At 42.3% G+C, this 19,860-nt stretch overlaps 1 protein-coding gene across 1 annotated transcript in view; it reads left to right on the forward strand.

The window, feature by feature from the left end:
* The window catches only part of RAB11FIP1 (RAB11 family interacting protein 1), a 38,515-nt gene extending 21,963 nt beyond the window's left edge, over positions 1 to 16,552 (forward strand). The window contains exons 4-6 of the mRNA XM_073653549.1: positions 1,398 to 2,825; positions 11,700 to 11,793; positions 14,441 to 16,552. Coding sequence (XP_073509650.1) covers positions 1,398 to 2,825; positions 11,700 to 11,793; positions 14,441 to 14,650 — 1,732 coding nt within the window. The 3' untranslated portion in view covers positions 14,651 to 16,552. The remainder of the gene's footprint in view (positions 1 to 1,397; positions 2,826 to 11,699; positions 11,794 to 14,440) is intronic.
* The last annotated feature ends 3,308 nt before the right edge of the window (positions 16,553 to 19,860 follow it).

The following is a 19,860-nucleotide window of genomic DNA, read 5'->3' on the forward strand; positions in this document are numbered from 1 at the left end:
GGCCACCTAGAAGACCTGACCAACCCATTTGAAAGAAATTCCAGCTTTAAAAATAGAGCTGTCTACACAGGAGAAGCCATGTGAGCATTCAGCCTGTTGTCTATAGCATTGTATATAGTCACACAAGTGTAGCCAACCATGGACTGGACTGATCCACCAGAGCCACGCTTACTTCTGGCTCCTAGGGGGGGATGTCCTAAGTGGGCCATCCCCACCCCCTCTGTGACCTTCCTGTGCTTTGATAAGGCATAAAGACATGGGCAAGATGAAATTTAATATGTTAATGCTACTTCTGCTATGGCGCACACTTTATAAGGTAATGGTGTATTAGAATTGTGGATGGGTGATTAGAAATTATGATAGAGACTTATTTCACTCATTAACATTTATTTCTCAATAAATTAAGATTTTAGAAATATGTAAATATGAAAGGGCATCAAGAATGACAAACCATTTCTGGCCACTTGTATAAAATGTCCTCAAACCTGTTGTGTCTTACACGAACGTTCTCATCTGAGCATAGCTACAAAACTATACCTGTCGTCTTATTTCTACTGAACACAGGACAATGGTCCCTGGTTTGGTTCTTAATACAAAGTAAGCTTTTGACAGTCCTTTATCTGATAAGGACCCTAATTAGAGTGGGAAGCAGTCCACAAATATAAAGGCCTATTTACAAGAGCTCCTTCCCCCATTGTCGGCCTGTCCAAACATGTAACCCATCAGCCACTGAATGAGCATATCACTTGTTCGCTCTTTGGAGATAAAACAGCCATATTACCGATTCGCTTGTCCCACCCTATAGTTTGGCGCTCCTTTTATGGCCCATTCAATCAAGCCTTTTTTATTTTATTATTTTACAGAATTTGGTAATACTCTTCATCAAGAGGGTGTGGATCACAGGATTCCCTGGTGGGAGTTTCTCTAGGCTGCTCTGCATATTTACCCTGAGTGCCGCCCCTTGGTAAAAATTTGCAAAATTAGCAAGGTTGTTGAGCAATCATATTGCTTATTTGCTCTCATTGAGAATGGCTTAAAAAAATTAGCTGGGGCTGGTTAGTAGGAACCCACAAATTGGGCATGCCAGTAATGGCTGGTTACATGTCAAATGGTATATTTTGCTACCTCCTTGGATTCTAGATCTTTCTTTGCTGGGATGGTATACAGGTTTATATGTCAGGAAATGCTTGGACAAGTACTTGGGTTGGAAGGATTAAACACAACATGAACAAAGCCTTAACCATGACTGATGGAGTCCTTTGTAGGTGGTGGGTGGGTTGTTGGTTGCATTGATTATTTAGATATGTTGTTTTTTGAGGTTCTAAAGTTAATCTAGAAATGTATTATCTGCGAGTCAACTGACCTGCAGATTTATTTTTATTCTGTCCTCTTTACAGAAAGGACGTGTCTTCAGAGGCTGAAACCAAAGCCGGGCTCTCTTCATCTCTCTCTGGCACTTCTTTTCTTGCTGCTTCTTTCTATGGTGGGCAGGGCACTCCTGAGGCTGATTTACATTTTCCAAGTGACCTACCTCAGACCAATTATCACTCTCATTCACTTGGTAAGGCTTCTTCACCTCCAAGAAGCCCAACATTGAGTGAAGGAAATAAAGAATCCACTGAAAAGCCATCAATGCCTCTATTCTGGAGATCAGGTGCAAGTTCAACCAAACAGTCAGAAAAAAACGAATCTAAAGAAGTAAATGTCATTACCCCTTTTGCTGAAAAAAATAAACCAAAAAAGACTTATGTAAAGAGTCTTCTTGACCAACTTAAAGGCAAGTCATCACACACAGATAATGAGGACGTAGTAGATGCAAATTTAGTGAGGGGGATATTGCCTGCGCTCTCCGAGACATCCTCTTTTTATGAAGAACCTCCAGCTCCAACGGAGAAAGATTCTATGTCTGTATTTAATGATTATGGAAGAAATCAAGAAGATGAGGAGTTTGCTCCACACCTTGGTGGTAAAGACATTAAAGTCGAATCTACTGAAACCACAGAAAAATCCAATGGCTGTGTAAAAGAAGTGCCAAAGCCGCCCCCAAGAGTACAGTCTGACCCCAAGAAAGAATTCGAAGACCAGAAACCAGTGCCACCAAAGCCAGCACCCAGAAGTGCCAAACTGAACAAAACTCAGGATCCTGTGACAGACAGTACAACCACCCCTCAACCCCCTCAACCTAAGGAGCGTTCTTCATCTGACCATGTCATGGAAAAAGCTTCTTATGCAAGTGCTTCACCTATTGATGGTTCCTTTAACTCTGGGCCGACTTTAACCAACATGAAAATGACCACTACTCTGACTGAAGACTACAGTTACAGATCGGATGAGCTTCCAGTCATTCCAGAAAATCCAGAAGGCACATCAGATGATGAGCAGCTAGATGTTAAAGATGACAAATTCAACATACAAAGTGGTCTACATTCCTCTGTTAAGACAAATGGTAACACAATGTATACAGAAGATGATCCAGTCAAGGGGGATGTATCAGAAAAGACTTCAGACAAGAACATGCCTGACATATTTACCCCTAATGAAAATGATTCTTCTAAAGTAAGAGCCGAGATGAGTGTTTCAACCCACCACATTTCCCCTGATACGGTGTCCTCACAAAACTTTCCTAGTTCTTCCCCTTCTATTTCCATTTCAAGTGATAAATCTAGTGCTCCTAGTATAGAGCCACCGACAATCCCAACCATTGACGTTTCTGATAAAGTGGAAGCATCAGGCAAGAGGAAGCTGCTGCGGGCATGGGTTTCACCCTCTGAAACACATCCAATCCCTACAGTGCAGAGCGGTGGAACAGTGTCTTCTCGACAAAGGTGAGAAAACGTTGCTTTTCTTCCTTTTTGGTTAATTTCTTTAATTCTCCATAATACACGGTTTACATGTGCACAATGTAGTAAAATCTGTACTTTCAGAATTTTTTATTTATTTATTTTTTAATGACCAATCAAATCAGAATTTAATGATGGATTGATAGAAACTTTAAGCTCTGGAAATTCTAGTGTTTAAAAACTGAATTCACTAGGAAGGGGAAGGTGAGAAACTGCTCCAAAATAGACGATTTTACCAGTACTTATTTTACTGCTTCTTAATCCGCATGTGGCTGGACCGCCACACCATACTGTTCATCCTCACACTGGTGAAGAGAAACTGGGGCCTGTGCTCCCTTTTATTAGTGGTCATGGGGCACCTAGCCAGGTCTAAAGCGATCCATCTTAAAAGAAGCAAATTACATACAAAGTTGATCAATACTAGAATTTGCAAGGTGGTTTTTTTCTGGATCTCTGTGGCTGATAAACCCCGTACTTTAATCTGGATTCTGCTTAATTGCATTTTAGGAATCCTCCATCCATATGCATGTTCAGCTTATTAATTACAGTAAACTGAGATCACCATTTTTTTTTCTTGGTAATTAAATTACAAATGTCTGTGTACCATGTTAAACCTCAATCGGGACTGGGTGGAGGAGGGGAACTAGTGAGTAGGTGTGTTAGAAGGTCATGTTTTGCTTTAAGGGGAAGGAAACTCTGGCAATGGCATTTTCAGGCAAAGTTTGCACGAAGGATCTTGCTGCAGACACATGAATAAATTTATCACAGCAATGAATCAATACACAGGTTATGTGCACATAGAACTTCTTTTTTTTCTTTTTTTTTTTGGGCGGATTCTGCCTGGAATCCACTTGAAAAAGTGTTGCCGAGGCGTCCTATAAGATGAACATAATGCACAGCGGTGTAAAATCTACCTTACTGTGTACATGTTTCCTATTATGTCTCTTCTTTTATCCCCTTCAAAGCTCAGAAATCCTGAAGCCACTAAATGACTTGTCCATACTTCTTCAGGCGGCTTCTGCTAGGAAGCTGTCCTCTCTATACTGTAAAGTGTAGAGTAAAAGACTCTTCAAGAACGCAAAACCGCTGACACAGCCACTTCTGGAGTAAGACCACTGACTTTTTCCCAAGTGAAGCTGATTCAGGAAAATCCGGCGGGTGTGTCTGCGTCTAAAAGACAGTGTGCACATTCCCTGAGGATATTGTCATGGGGCTTTTTTTGTTTTTGTTGTTTTTTTGCTGCTTATAAAGCCAAAAGTGGATCAAAGAGCTTTGATTCTTTCCCTCCTTTTATAATCCACCTCTGACATTGACTTCCAACTGGCACATGTGAATGTACCTGGAGATTTTCTTTCCTTTCCACCCATAGGCATAAATAGATGGTGCATCCAATCTTATGGACTGCAGCTGTCAATGTCTAAATTTAAACTGTAACACTGCAAAATAACTTTAAGAAACTGCAATAGTAAAAATGATAAATGGCCTGGTCTGCCTGTGTATAGTGGGTAAATGGTATAGTTGCCTTTTTTAAAGGGAGTTTTAGGACTTTTCAAAATTGAGCAAGGGGTAGGGAATGTTCTAAAATAAGCAATGCTTTCCAAATGAATTCTCCACCCTTGAATATGCATTTCAGTCCCTTAGTAAGTGGGGGATAGCAAAAAGCATTCAGTATAGCTGCTATAGATTTTGCTTAGTCTGTGGGATCCCATATCCAACAAATAGATAGCTGTCCCCCAAATGATGGATTGGCCGGCAGCTATCTCTCCCTCCTCACCCCCACTCCTTGCTGGAGATCTACGCTGAGCACTGTGCCATCAGCAATAATACTGCACACATACACTAGTACAATGCTGAAGATCTACGCTGAGCACTGTGCCATCAGCAATAATACTACACACATACACTAGTACAATGCTGGAGATCTACGCTGAGCACTGTGCCATCAGCAATAATACTACACAGTACAATGCTGAAGATCTACGCTGAGCACTGTGCCATCGGCAATAATACTACACACATACACTAGTACAATGCTGAAGATCTACACTGAGCACTGTGCCATCGGCAATAATACTACACAGTACAATGCTGAAGATCTACGCTGAGCACTGTGCCATCGGCAATAATACTACACACATACACTAGTACAATGCTGAAGATCTACGCTGAGCACTGTGCCATCAGCAATAATACTACACACATACACTAGTACAATGCTGGAGATCTACGCTGAGCACTGTGCCATCGGCAATAATACTACACACATACACTAGTACAATGCTGGAGATCTACGCTGAGCACTGTGCCATCGGCAATAATACTACACACATACACTAGTACAATGCTGAAGATCTACGCTGAGCACTGTGCCATCAGCAATAATACTACACACATACACTAGTACAATGCTGGAGATCTACGCTGAGCACTGTGCCATCAGCAATAATACTACACACATACACTAGTACAATGCTGGAGATCTACACTGAGCACTGTGCCATCGGCAATAATACTACACACATACACTAGTACAATGCTGAAGATCTACGCTGAGCACTGTGCCATCAGCAATAATACTACACACATACACTAGTACAATGCTGAAGATCTACACTAAGCACTGTGCCATCGGCAATAATACTACACAGTACAATGCTGAAGATCTACGCTGAGCACTGTGCCATCGGCAATAATACTACACACATACACTAGTACAATGCTGAAGATCTACGCTGAGCACTGTGCCATCAGCAATAATACTACACACATACACTAGTACAATGCTGAAGATCTACGCTGAGCACTGTGCCATCAGCAATAATACTACACACATACACTAGTACAATGCTGGAGATCTACGCTGAGCACTGGGCCATCAGCAATAATACTACACACATACACTAGTACAATGCTGGAGATCTACGCTGAGCACTGTGCCATCGGCAATAATACTACACACATACACTAGTACAATGCTGGAGATCTACGCTGAGCACTGTGCCATCGGCAATAATACTACACACATACACTAGTACAATGCTGGAGATCTACACTGAGCACTGTGCCATCGGCAATAATACTACACACATACACTAGTACAATGCTGGAGATCTACACTGAGCACTGTGCCATCGGCAATAATACTACACACATACACTAGTACAATGCTGGAGATCTACACTGAGCACTGTGCCATCGGCAATAATACTACACACATACACTAGTACAATGCTGAAGATCTACGCTGAGCACTGTGCCATCAGCAATAATACTACACACATACACTAGTACAATGCTGGAGATCTACACTGAGCACTGTGCCATCGGCAATAATACTACACACATACACTAGTACAATGCTGAAGATCTACGCTGAGCACTGTGCCATCAGCAATAATACTACACAGTACAATGCTGAAGATCTACGCTGAGCACTGTGCCATCGGCAATAATACTACACACATACACTAGTACAATGCTGAAGATCTACACTGAGCACTGTGCCATCAGCAATAATACTACACACATACACTAGTACAATGCTGGAGATCTACACGGAGCACTGTGCCATCAGCAATAATACTACACACATACACTAGTACAATGCTGAAGATCTACGCTGAGCACTGTGCCATCGGCAATAATACTACACACATACACTAGTACAATGCTGGAGATCTACGCTGAGCACTGTGCCATCAGCAATAATACTACACACATACACTAGTACAATGCTGGAGATCTACGCTCAGCACTGTGCCATCAGCAATAATACTACACAGTACAATGCTGAAGATCTACACTGAGCACTGTGCCATCAGCAATAATACTACACACATACACTAGTACAATGCTGAAGATCTACGCTGAGCACTGTGCCATCAGCAATAATACTACACACATACACTAGTACAATGCTGAAGATCTACGCTGAGCACTGTGCCATCAGCAATAATACTACACACATACACTAGTAGAATGCTGAAGATCTACGCTGAGCACTGTGCCATCAGCAATAATACTACACACATACACTAGTACAATGCTGGAGATCTACGCTGAGCACTGTGCCATCAGCAATAATACTACACACATACACTAGTACAATGCTGAAGATCTACGCTGAGCACTGTGCCATCAGCAATAATACTACACACATACACTAGTAGAATGCTGAAGATCTACGCTGAGCACTGTGCCATCAGCAATAATACTACACACATACACTAGTACAATGCTGGCACAGTGCTCAGCGTAGATCTCCAGCATTGTACTAGTGTATGTGTGTAGTATTATTGCTGGTCTGCCTGTGTATAGTGGGTAAATGGTATAGTTGCCTTTTTTAAAGGGGGTTTTAGGACTTTACAAAATTGAGCAAGGGGTAGGGAATGTTCTAAAATAAGCAATGCTTTCCAAATGAATTCTCCACCCTTGAATATGCATTGCAGTCCCTTAGTAAGTGGGGGATAGCAAAAAGCATTCAGTATATTTAGCTGCTATAGATTTTGCTTAGTCTGTGGGATCCCATATCCAACAAATAGATAGCTGTCCCCCAAATGATGGATTGGCCGGCAGCTATCTCTCCCTCCTCACCCCCACTCCTTGCTGGAGATCTACGCTGAGCACTGTGCCATCAGCAATAATACTGCACACATACACTAGTACAATGCTGAAGATCTACGCTGAGCACTGTGCCATCAGCAATAATACTACACAGTACAATGCTGAAGATCTACGCTGAGCACTGTGCCATCAGCAATAATACTACACACATACACTAGTACAATGCTGAAGATCTACGCTGAGCACTGTGCCATCAGCAATAATACTACACGCATACACTAGTACAATGCTGAAGATCTACACTGAGCACTGTGCCATCAGCAATAATACTACACAGTACAATGCTGAAGATCTACGCTGAGCACTGTGCCATCGGCAATAATACTACACACATACACTAGTACAATGCTGAAGATCTACGCTCAGTACTGTGCCATCAGCAATAATACTACACAGTACAATGCTGAAGATCTACGCTGAGCACTGTGCCATCGGCAATAATACTACACACATACACTAGTAGAATGCTGAAGATCTACGCTGAGCACTGTGCCATCAGCAATAATACTACACACATACACTAGTAGAATGCTGAAGATCTACGCTGAGCACTGTGCCATCAGCAATAATACTACACACATACACTAGTAGAATGCTGAAGATCTACGCTGAGCACTGTGCCATCAGCAATAATACTACACACATACACTAGTACAATGCTGAAGATCTACGCTCAGTACTGTGCCATCAGCAATAATACTACACGCATACACTAGTACAATGCTGAAGATCTACGCTGAGCACTGTGCCATCAGCAATAATACTACACGCATACACTAGTACAATGCTGAAGATCTACGCTGAGCACTGTGCCATCGGCAATAATACTACACACATACACTAGTACAATGCTGGAGATCTATGCTGAGCACTGTGCCATCAGCAATAATACTACACACATACACTAGTACAATGCTGGAGATCTATGCTGAGCACTGTGCCATCAGCAATAATACTATACACATACACTAGTACAATGCTGGAGATCTACGCTGAGCACTGTGCCATCAGCAATAATACTACACACATACACTAGTACAATGCTGGAGATCTATGCTGAGCACTGTGCCATCAGCAATAATACTACACACATACACTAGTACAATGCTGGATATCTACGCTGAGCACTGTGCCATCGGCAATAATACTACACACATACACTAGTACAATGCTGAAGATCTACGCTGAGCACTGTGCCATCAGCAATAATACTACACAGTACAATGCTGAAGATCTACGCTGAGCACTGTGCCATCAGCAATAATACTACACACATACACTAGTACAATGCTGAAGATCTACACTGAGCACTGTGCCATCAGCAATAATACTACACAGTACAATGCTGAAGATCTACGCTGAGCACTGTGCCATCAGCAATAATACTGCACACATACACTAGTACAATGCTGGAGATCTACGCTGAGCACTGTGCCATCAGCAATAATACTACACACATACACTAGTACAATGCTGAAGATCTACGCTGAGCACTGTGCCATCAGCAATAATACTACACAGTACAATGCTGAAGATCTACGCTGAGCACTGTGCCATCAGCAATAATACTACACACATACACTAGTACAATGCTGAAGATCTACACTGAGCACTGTGCCATCAGCAATAATACTACACAGTACAATGCTGAAGATCTATGCTGAGCACTGTGCCATCAGCAATAATACTACACACATACACTAGTACAATGCTGGAGATCTACGCTGAGCACTGTGCCATCAGCAATAATACTACACACATACACTAGTACAATGCTGGAGATCTATGCTGAGCACTGTGCCATCAGCAATAATACTACACACATACACTAGTACAATGCTGAAGATCTATGCTGAGCACTGTGCCATCAGCAATAATACTACACACATACACTAGTACAATGCTGAAGATCTATGCTGAGCACTGTGCCATCAGCAATAATACTACACACATACACTAGTACAATGCTGGAGATCTATGCTGAGCACTGTGCCATCAGCAATAATACTACACACATACACTAGTACAATGCTGGAGATCTATGCTGAGCACTGTGCCATCAGCAATAATACTACACACATACACTAGTATAATGCTGGAGATCTACGCTCAGTACTGTGCCATCAGCAATAATACTACACAGTACAATGCTGAAGATCTACGCTGAGCACTGTGCCATCAGCAATAATACTACACACATACACTAGTACAATGCTGAAGATCTACGCTGAGCACTGTGCCATCGGCAATAATACTACACACATACACTAGTACAATGCTGGAGATCTACGCTGAGCACTGTGCCATCAGCAATAATACTACACACATACACTAGTACAATGCTGGAGATCTATGCTGAGCACTGTGCCATCAGCAATAATACTACACACATACACTAGTACAATGCTGAAGATCTACGCTGAGCACTGTGCCATCAGCAATAATACTACACACATACACTAGTACAATGCTGGAGATCTACACTGAGCACTGTGCCATCAGCAATAATACTACACACATACACTAGTACAATGCTGAAGATCTACGCTGAGCACTGTGCCATCGGCAATAATACTACACACATACACTAGTACAATGCTGGAGATCTACACTGAGCACTGTGCCATCAGCAATAATACTACACACATACACTAGTACAATGCTGAAGATCTACGCTGAGCACTGTGCCATCAGCAATAATACTACACAGTACAATGCTGAAGATCTATGCTGAGCACTGTGCCATCGGTAATAATACTACACACATACACTAGTACAATGCTGGAGATCTACGCTGAGCACTGTGCCATCAGCAATAATACTACACACATACACTAGTACAATGCTGGAGATCTACACTGAGCACTGTGCCATCAGCAATAATACTACACACATACACTAGTACAATGCTGGAGATCTACACTGAGCACTGTGCCATCAGCAATAATACTACACAGTACAATGCTGAAGGCTGACCGCTGGGATAAGCGCGGAGCATGGTGTCCATTTACAGCCCATCCTGTACTGTATACAATGACTCATTAACATATCTGCTTCTACATGAATGAAGTCCTGTCATTTGCATCTGGTTTTCCTTGTCATGCTGGAGTCGGACTTGTATAAATTATTCACGGCATTCTCAAATCAAAATAATCTGCAATTTCCTGATTCCTCCAGAGTGCCCGAGTCCGTCCAGTTGAGTCACGAGTGTATAATTGATAGTCTGTGTGATATAGTAGGATTGGATTGATAGTTTGGACATCTTGTCCTATATATGAATGCGACAGTCCAAGATGGAAGTGAATATGCAACAAGCTATAAATCGCAGAATATTAATATATTTTCAAGGCTCTACAGATTTTCTGAATCCTCCAGAACTGCCCCCCAACTCCACAGCCCTGGATGAATCGTGGTCTTTATGAGAGTGGTTCACGTTCATCCAGTAATGGTGCATCCTGGCAAAGCTGCCATTCCCTCTTCCTTCAGATGTCTGTTTTCAGTGCTCTGGACCTGACTTCTATCCATGTTTGATCCATTTTTACCATCATTTTGGCTTCCATGTTTCTGTTTCTACTTATTGCGAGTACTGGCATATTAAAATCAGAGCATTTTTCTTTTTATTCTGATTTTCATTCCATAAAGCATTAGTCATTCTCTGCTCCATAAATCCTTACTTAAAATGTGAATCGTTCTTGCCAAAGAAATTAAATCTGCGGAGACTAGGCATGCTGAATATGTGAGGCATGAAGAAAAACTCATTAATGTGTGCTGGCAGAGCGGAAGGGCACTTTATGGGCCCACAAGATGAGTGAATCTGGTTGCGTTCCACTGGCCGTGGTTTTATTAAAGTCTACCACGTGAGCCCTTACACTTTCTCCACGTGACTGACTACATTGCACCCAGTTAATAGGATTAGATCAGTGAAACCCCCCCCCCCTTCCCCCCCATATTCTGTACAGAAAACTAATTATGAAGCCACTGCAATTCATATCTTCACATGGCCATTGTGATTGGGATTATGACCTTTAGAGATTTCTTTTAAAAATTGTGATGGCGTGCCAAGGATAATTTTCTGCCTGTAATCTGCGTCAAGATGTAAAAAGTTTATTGCAGTCAGCGAGAGGGAGAGACCTGTGCAAGCTGTAATGGTGATCACCACGTGCTGCAAAAAATCACTCTTTTTGTATTTGATGTTATGAGGAATGGTTGTCAACGCGTCATTTTATGTCTCTACAGAACAAATCCAGTTAAACCCATGAACGCACAGAACAAAAATGTTTCCAACTTCCCCCAGCCTATCAAGAGTCATGAGAATACCTACAACAGCAAGGTAAGGCCATGATAATCCACCTGTACCGCTGAGCTGTATGGTAGCGGGCGCAAAGTATGACTATATGAAGAAAGCACAAGCTAACTGGACACTAGCTCTATAGCTGGTGTGATGGTTGCTGTGTAAGGATTATTATATCCAAAGTGCAGTTTGTAGTTTTTCTTCTAAAAGTTATAGTTACAGAACACACCACTATAAACTAGCATTGAACACCTGTAAGTGCCATTCAAGGCATTAGATGGTGGTATGCCTAAAAGATGAAGATTATGGCAGATGTAATACCTGAGCCCTTTTGGCACTTCTAAACAGTCAATAGGGCTTAACAGATGAGGGCTTTTACAATAATAATATTCTTTAAAATACTTTTCTATTGAGCTATTTGTAATTATCTTACAAATCCTTTTAGAAGTACCAATTTCAGAGTGTAGGCTGGCTGAAGGGTTGTAAACCTGTCCCTACTTAAGCAGTCTAGAGGACACAAAGCCTTTTTAAAAGAGACGACCTTTACTTAATGGGGTTGTCCACCACTCTGACAATCCTTTCAGAATCCGTTTCACCCAGTAAAAGAATAACAATTATACTCTCCCCTGGTGCCAGCGCCATTCTAGCAGTGTTGGCAATGGCTCGCCCAACATTTGTCACGTGATCCCTGTGGCCAATCAGTGCTGACTTCCTTGTTCTCCGTAATTGACATCCAGAAGAAGTTAGAGTTGTGGCTGCTCTCAATTCCTTCAGATGTCTTGATTTGAGTGAAGCCAGTTCTGATTGGCCTCAGGGATTGTGTAGCCTAAGAATGTCACACAATCCCCAGGAGAGCCAGTGCCGACACCTAGACAGTGCTGACACTGGTGGTGAGTATAATTGTTTAACGGGGGGGATATAGGGTTTCAGAAAGGGTTGTCTGAGTAGTGGACAAACCCTTTTTAAAGGGGTTATATAGTGATAACTTAGATTGGTGGGTGTCCCACTATCAGAGCTTGCACAGATAGAGAGAGAAACTTTTATCCCTGTTATAAAATGGATCAGCAGATCGGACTAATCATTCTCTTTCGGGCTGCCAGAAAAGGCGGAGTGCAGAGCTGAGCAGCCCTATAGGCAATGAATGAAACAGTAGTCGAGCATGCACTCTGCCGTTAACATTCCAAAGGGGATCTAAGGGATAACAATTCTCCTCGCAGAGAGCAACATGTTCAGCATGTCAGTGAGGAGACTTTTAAAGCCAGAATGCTCCTCTGGAAAATATGCAAATTGTCTGTTCATAGAGGAAGAGGACCAGAACTCTACTGCCACCTACAGGAAGTAGCAATCCTAAAAGTCAATAGTGACCCTTTAACGAGCCTTATCACATGACTTGGGATATAAGCCCGAATCAGAAACTCAATTTGCAGACACTATTTTTCGGGGTACTGCCCCTCGTCAGTGCAAAGTATGAGTTCTGGTTTGGCTGGGTGAGAGGTGTCAGACTGGTATTTAAGGGGTAACCTTTCTCCTTGCGGAGAGCGATTGCTACTTCCTGTAGGTGGCACTAGAGTTCTGGTCCTCTTCCTCTCTGAAGAGACAATTTGCATATTCCAAAGGGGGTAAATGTTCCCTGTTCTGCCAACTGGTTTGGGTCCCCATTGATCAACAAGCTATCCCCTATTCTGTGGGTAGGTGACAACTGGTCTTACCCAGACGACACTTTTAACAAAGAAAAAGAACTATCAACAAGACAACTCTCTTGGAAAGTAAGCGTCCGGGATTTTGGCTTTGGAAACGCACAGGAATCCTCTGTTATTGCCAGGGAAAGTCCTGACCAGTTGTACATTTCCATTGTTTTGTTCTAGGCATGTGTGAGGTATCTCGCTGCGGTCAGGCCCGGTATTGTGATGTGAGCACAGCCCATGCGTCACCGGAGTGTGAAACTGGCCCAAGGGAGAATGTCTGGCACGTACCTGTCTTGTGATATTCACTCCTCCATGGCTGCCTGGCATTATTACATTATCATAGCAGCAGCTTCTAATTTCCGCCATCTACATAGCCCTGGAGACTTATTTATTAACATTTAATGACTTGTCCTCATACATAATTATATTAAAGTTCCTCATTTTCTCATGAAAGAAAAAACAAATGCTAGATTAACTTCTGCTCTTAATGACTTTTATGGAAGAAACAATGATGAAATACTGGGCTCCTCATCATGACTCGGGCAGCGTGCTTTCCATTATGTCAGTTGCAGACTTGCATCTTATAGGCAAATGTCTGGGACGTCCATCCAGCAGAGTGTTTTAACTGTGATGTGAATCTAGCCCACATTAGACTGCTTCATAGCAATTAAACTGAATAGGAAAAAAATCTTATTTGCAGTAATTGACCACATGGCCACTTTTAATTCAGAAAGGCCATTCCACAAGACCTTCAACTGCAAATAGGAAGCAAACAAATTACATTTCCACAAAGTTGTGCTTTCCAAGCAGAAATTCGCCCTGTAAGGTCAAAAACGAGCGAGTCTTTGGGCTGATCGACCAAAATGGAGTGCAGATAAATGTTCTCATTTTCACCCTTACAGTCTTGGTTGCATTGCATGGACCTGCATTTATCGCCCTTCCTTTATGCGCGACTTCTATACTTTTTGCCTAATTAGATTCCTCTTCTTTGTCATTGACAGAAGTATGACACCTCCGACCCGGCCTCCGCCTACGCTCAGCTCACACACGACGAGCTCATCCAACTGGTACTGAAGCAGAGAGACATCATTAGCAAGAAGGACTCGCAGGTACGAGAGCTGGAGGATTACATAGACAATCTGCTGGTGCGGGTCATGGAGGCGACACCCAACATCCTGAGGAGCGGCAGTAAGAAGGCCGGCAGGATCTAAGACTGAGGCACTGAGCCATACACCTGTGAATGGACTGAGCTGGTTCTATTGTACCATGCCTATCGGGAGGAGAGTATTTGAAGGTTGCATGTAGCAAAGGTTTCAACACTGGATTAATGGTACTTTAAAGGGGATACCATATTATTCCTATTCCCCCTTATTCTCCTCACTTCGCTTCGGAAACTACATTACCTGAGGTATTTAGGTGGGCTTCTTCAGAACCACTTATATATTGAGGAGCCTCCAGTTAGTCTCCCATCTTCTGCATTCTCAGAAGCGTTCAATGCTATAGAGATGGCGGTCATATTCCTGAGATGGTGCCAGACTGTCACCAGTCACCCTCAGATATGTAATTGTCATCTCTTTAATATAAGCCTATTGATATTTTCCCACGCCCATAAATCTCTTCTCTCCAGAGCTTCCTCCAGTGTATCATGGTGACAACAGCGGGCGTGATGCCAGGACATAAGAGCGCGTTCAGTGGGTATTTATGTGCCTTGTATATAAGGGACTTGTCCCCCTGCCGTCATGTGCCTGCCTTATTCTAGAGATTATAAATATATGATCATCTATATTTCTACTCAAATATCAATATTTTACATAGAAAATAAATGTGTTTTTTCTTGAATGAACAAATTTTATACTGATGTGCGCTAATAAGTGCCGGTACGCGGGGGCAAAGACTCCATACTGCAAGGACAATCTGTACTGGTAACCTTATTAGACTGTTACAGAGTTTTATTGTTGTGTAGGAAGATTTATTATTAATTCCAAAAGCTGAATGTCTAAATGATCTGTTTTTATCTGTTATTTAATGTCTCATTGTACAATGTATCCGCTCACTGTGAAGACTGACGTGTGTGAATGGTTGGAAAGTAAACTGGCATGTGATTACTGATGAGGTAAAATGATGGCTGCCGGATTATAAGACTTCTATTGGATTCCGGTTTAAAAGACTTTTACTGTATATACCGGGTGCACTTCACTAATGTATATCAAGAGCATATGTTTCCAGCTTGACAATCTATGTGCCACATATAAATACCAGGCTGAGAAGTTTGTCATGGCAGAATTTTGGGATTTTCAGTGTAAAAGATCTAGTTCTGAAATTGAAAGCCTCACCAGAATAGGTTAGGAGTAATCCCTTGTTCCCAACCCCCCCAGACACCTGGGATGTGATCTTCAGTATGTCTGGTTTGAAAAGTGGACCGTGCCTTACAATGTGCAGCCTCCTTGTGCTATTATGCGCAAAATCACTACCAATGTGCCTTCTAAGACACAAGCTTAAAGCTTTTAGACTACAGTGGGTGCCTCGGAGATATGTCCTTGTAGTCATCGCTGTGGCTTAGAGGTTGTCCAGGACTTCTACGTGATGACCGATCTTTACATGCGGCAGCGGACGCAGCACCGTACATATGAGGATTGGCTATCATGTAACGTCCCGGACTCGGGAACCTAACTATAGTAAGTGCAGGGGTTGCAGTCGCACCAGGACCCTTGAGCGTAGAAGACCCAAAAGATGCCATTGGCCCATATAAAACCAATACTATTGGGGACACTTGTAGATGTTGCACCACTGCCTGGACTACCTCTTTAAAGGAAACCTGTTAAGTCCCCAAACACTATTACCTGCAAATTTAGGGTTAATCTGTACGTTAACAGCATCTGAGGCGCTGACCAGTTCCTTTTTAAGAACTTCGCTGAATGATCCTAAGACACTAAACACCACAGACGTGTCATACAGAACAGTGTGGATCTATTGCTGGTTTTACGTGGCTTCCATATTGCCCAGCACCTGCTGGCTCCTTTAGCAGCACTTTATGAAGAAAATACTGATATTATAAGCTGGAATCTTATTCTAGTGATGTATTTATGCAAATAATAAATATCTATTTTAATTGGGAGACTGTTCCTTGTGTGGTTTTGATTCAACCTATTATTTATACAGGTGGTTATGTGTATACTATGCCTATAAATGATGTGCCATGGCCATATAGTTGTGAACACGCTGCCTGATTAACTGTTTTCTGTACTGATGATGTGGTGGCCATTTCTCATAAGGGACAGCGAAAAATGAGGAACATGATCGTTTGAGGGGCAAAAAATGTAAGAATCTCCACACCAGGAAATCCTTATTGAGAGGAACCAAAACCATCATGAGACCGTGACAATATAATCCACTTTATACACAGTACATGTACAAAAACTCTTCCTGCTGCAGTCCCCTGCTGTTTCATATGATCCCATAAAAAAATGTAATTCCTTCCTGGTTTTGTAGACATTTGGGCCTCAATTCATCAGAGTTTTCTGGCCTAAAGCTAAGTGATTAAAATTTTCTTGCACACACTTCTTTATGAATTCGATGCATCTTACTTGGTGCGGTCCAGTCCAGTCCTCGCAGCCCCCAACGCGTCGTGCAATACTAAGGAAATCCTGAAGGCATGATGTGTTGGGGTCCATGAGGCAGGGCTGTGGAGTCAGTATAAAATGGACTGACTCAGACTCCTAAAATATATAATAAATTTGGGTTCATTACTACAATGCAGGATGCGCTGTAAATGTTCTCATAAGAATTTGGGAAAGTTATAAAATGTCCTATAAATGTCTGTTCTGTTCCTGATGTAAGGATCTCGGCTTTTAGGGGAGATGAATCTGTGCTGCACTTTATGTACACGCTCAGTAGTGAGGCAGGGCTGTGGAGTCAGAAGTCAGGGAAATTGAGGAGTTGGAGGTTTGGCTTACCGACTCCACAGCCCTGCTGTGAGGACTGGAGTTTGGCAAACCCTGGGCTAGCACACCATTCATTGATGCTGGTGTGCAAAATGCCTGAGGATTAGGTCCTACCCTTCGGCCCAGATTTATCAACTGTTTTCAGGGCTCCTGTGAGGGAGGATTGCTATCGACTGAGTGGTGGAGCGTCCTGTTTTGTACATTGGGGAAGCTGTTAAAGAAAAAGGTCCTGGATAACCCCCTTAACTCTGAGGCTAAGAATATACCGGCTGGCAATTGCTAACTACTTGTTGTGCCCTGCAACAACCTCTCCCAGCTCGGGCGGCACTTTTTCTGCTTCCTTATACATCACATCAGTGGAGCAGCTCTTATGCTCTGCCCTGTGGACTTTGTCATTGCTGATGTCATGCTGATTGATAGTGGGCTTCCTGCTGTTGGGCTGCAAGGAGCTGGCTGTCAAGGTGTGTGACATTAGCATTGACACCACATCAACAGTAGCGTGAAGGATCTGCTCTGTTGACATGACATCATAGGAAGCAGAGACTCTCTGGCAAGAGTGTTCCATAATCACTTAGCCGGTAGATCAGCGCCGGCCGGGCAGAAAAGGCAGGTAGTTGGCAAATATCTGCTGGCAAGTTCTTAGCCCCAGAGAGATTATCTGGGACTAGGTCCCCCCTCCTCCCTATAAGTCAGTGCCATTATTTGTCATATGGCTATAATCACTTAATGATGTTTGAAGATTTTTTTGGAGGGTGTTGGGAAAGGGGGGAATCCTCCTCAAAACTTCAAAGGCTCCTGGAAAGCTCTTACTAGGCGATTGCCCACAGAAATAAATATAATGTTCATATAAGGTGTTCAGGGAAATGAAAACATTCCAAGTGTTTGTTTTTCAATTTGTTTTTTTTTTTAAGGTTTTGAAGAAAAAAATTGCATGTCCCTTCTTTTGAAGCGGATTCTTATGGATCCCACTCCATCTATTCAATAGGCTGCAAAAAAGGCCTTAAACATATCAGGGAAAGAAAATCGCCCCAAAAGAGTATTTCCTTCCACGTGTAAAACACACTCTCATAGTGTAACATTATATAAAAAAAAAAAGTGGCTAAGTCACAAGATGATCTGCTCACTATGTAACGATGAACATACAGAAGTGGTGTCATAATACTTGTTTACTAAGGAAATCGAGAAAGCTAAATGTATGTGAGTTATATGTAATTACAGGAAATGGCGCTGCCATCAGCAGACTAATACCGGGTGGAGCTGCGCCACTTTCTATGAATACGCCATACACATCATGAGGAAGTGCTGGAAATCTGCTAATCCTCTAATGAGCACTACTCAGTCACATGTCAATTAGAGGATAGGAATCTATTAATATAGTAACTCAGCAGTGATTTTAAAAGTATTTGCTTCTTCCATTAATCCAGATGTTTCATAAAGGCACAAAACATCCAGAAAGCCTGTACACCACCTAGAATAACTGAAAGAGCTGCACCCCTGTCCACCCCCTGCTGAACTCTGCTGACCTCTCTACACCAGTATTACACACGGGGCAGATTTTTACACCATATGTTAAGTATCGGCAAAGTGGATATCACGTAATGTACTAAAGCTTGTTCACATAGAAAAATGAACCTGCGTTATAGGCTTTGACTCCGCATCCTGTCTCTTTATACTGCATGGTTTCCCTGTGGATTTCAGCCTGTGTAGTGCAGAGGGTGAAATCCACAGCTGATTGTTTTGTTTTTTTTTGCTGAGAATACACCCCATACAGACCTACCTTCTGTCCTTAGATGCAGGTTACTCCTACAAGAGGACCTTTTATGACCTCCCATCTATATTTTTTTTCACCTGATTGTGTGACATTTTGCAAGGCCTGTCTTTAACGCTATACTAAAAACACTGCGAACATTAAAACTTGAAATCTTCCCCCACCTTCATGAGATTTGGGCCCCCTGAATTTAGACTGTATAGAAATAAGAGATAATGGGTGTTGGTGTGTTGAATGCAAAATCAGTTTTTGCCCAAAGGGTTTAAAAAAAAAAAAAAAAAAAAAAAAATTAAAGCGTCAGTGCCCAGATTCGCTCTTAAAGGAGCAGCAGACACCTCAAGTTGCCTCACCTTAGCAACTCTATGTTGCTGTAAAGTCTGTAATTATAGCAACCACCCAGGTCACATGAGCCAGAATAGGTGTCTTACATGGATGGGTATATTTTATATGAATAGCCACCAAGTAACACTACACGTCTGCCTCAGTAGCTGCTTAGCTGTTTGCCAGTGGTGGCTTTCATGACGGACTGCCGACAGCAGCTGCACTGGGAACATTGTTTCTCTCTTGCAGAAACCACGTCATATATGTCCATGCATTATAGCTGATATTGCTGCTCAGTTCCATTTGAAGTGATATACAGAACATGTGTAGTGCTTTTTTTTGGAAGAAAGAATCCATATTTTTATAGTCCTGTTGAACCAGTTTAAGGGTA

This window comes from Phyllobates terribilis, unplaced genomic scaffold, assembly GCF_046119375.1.
Source record: "Phyllobates terribilis strain yellow unplaced genomic scaffold, ASM4611937v1 Scaffold_11__3_contigs__length_659146591, whole genome shotgun sequence".
Taxonomy (NCBI): domain Eukaryota; kingdom Metazoa; phylum Chordata; class Amphibia; order Anura; family Dendrobatidae; genus Phyllobates; species Phyllobates terribilis.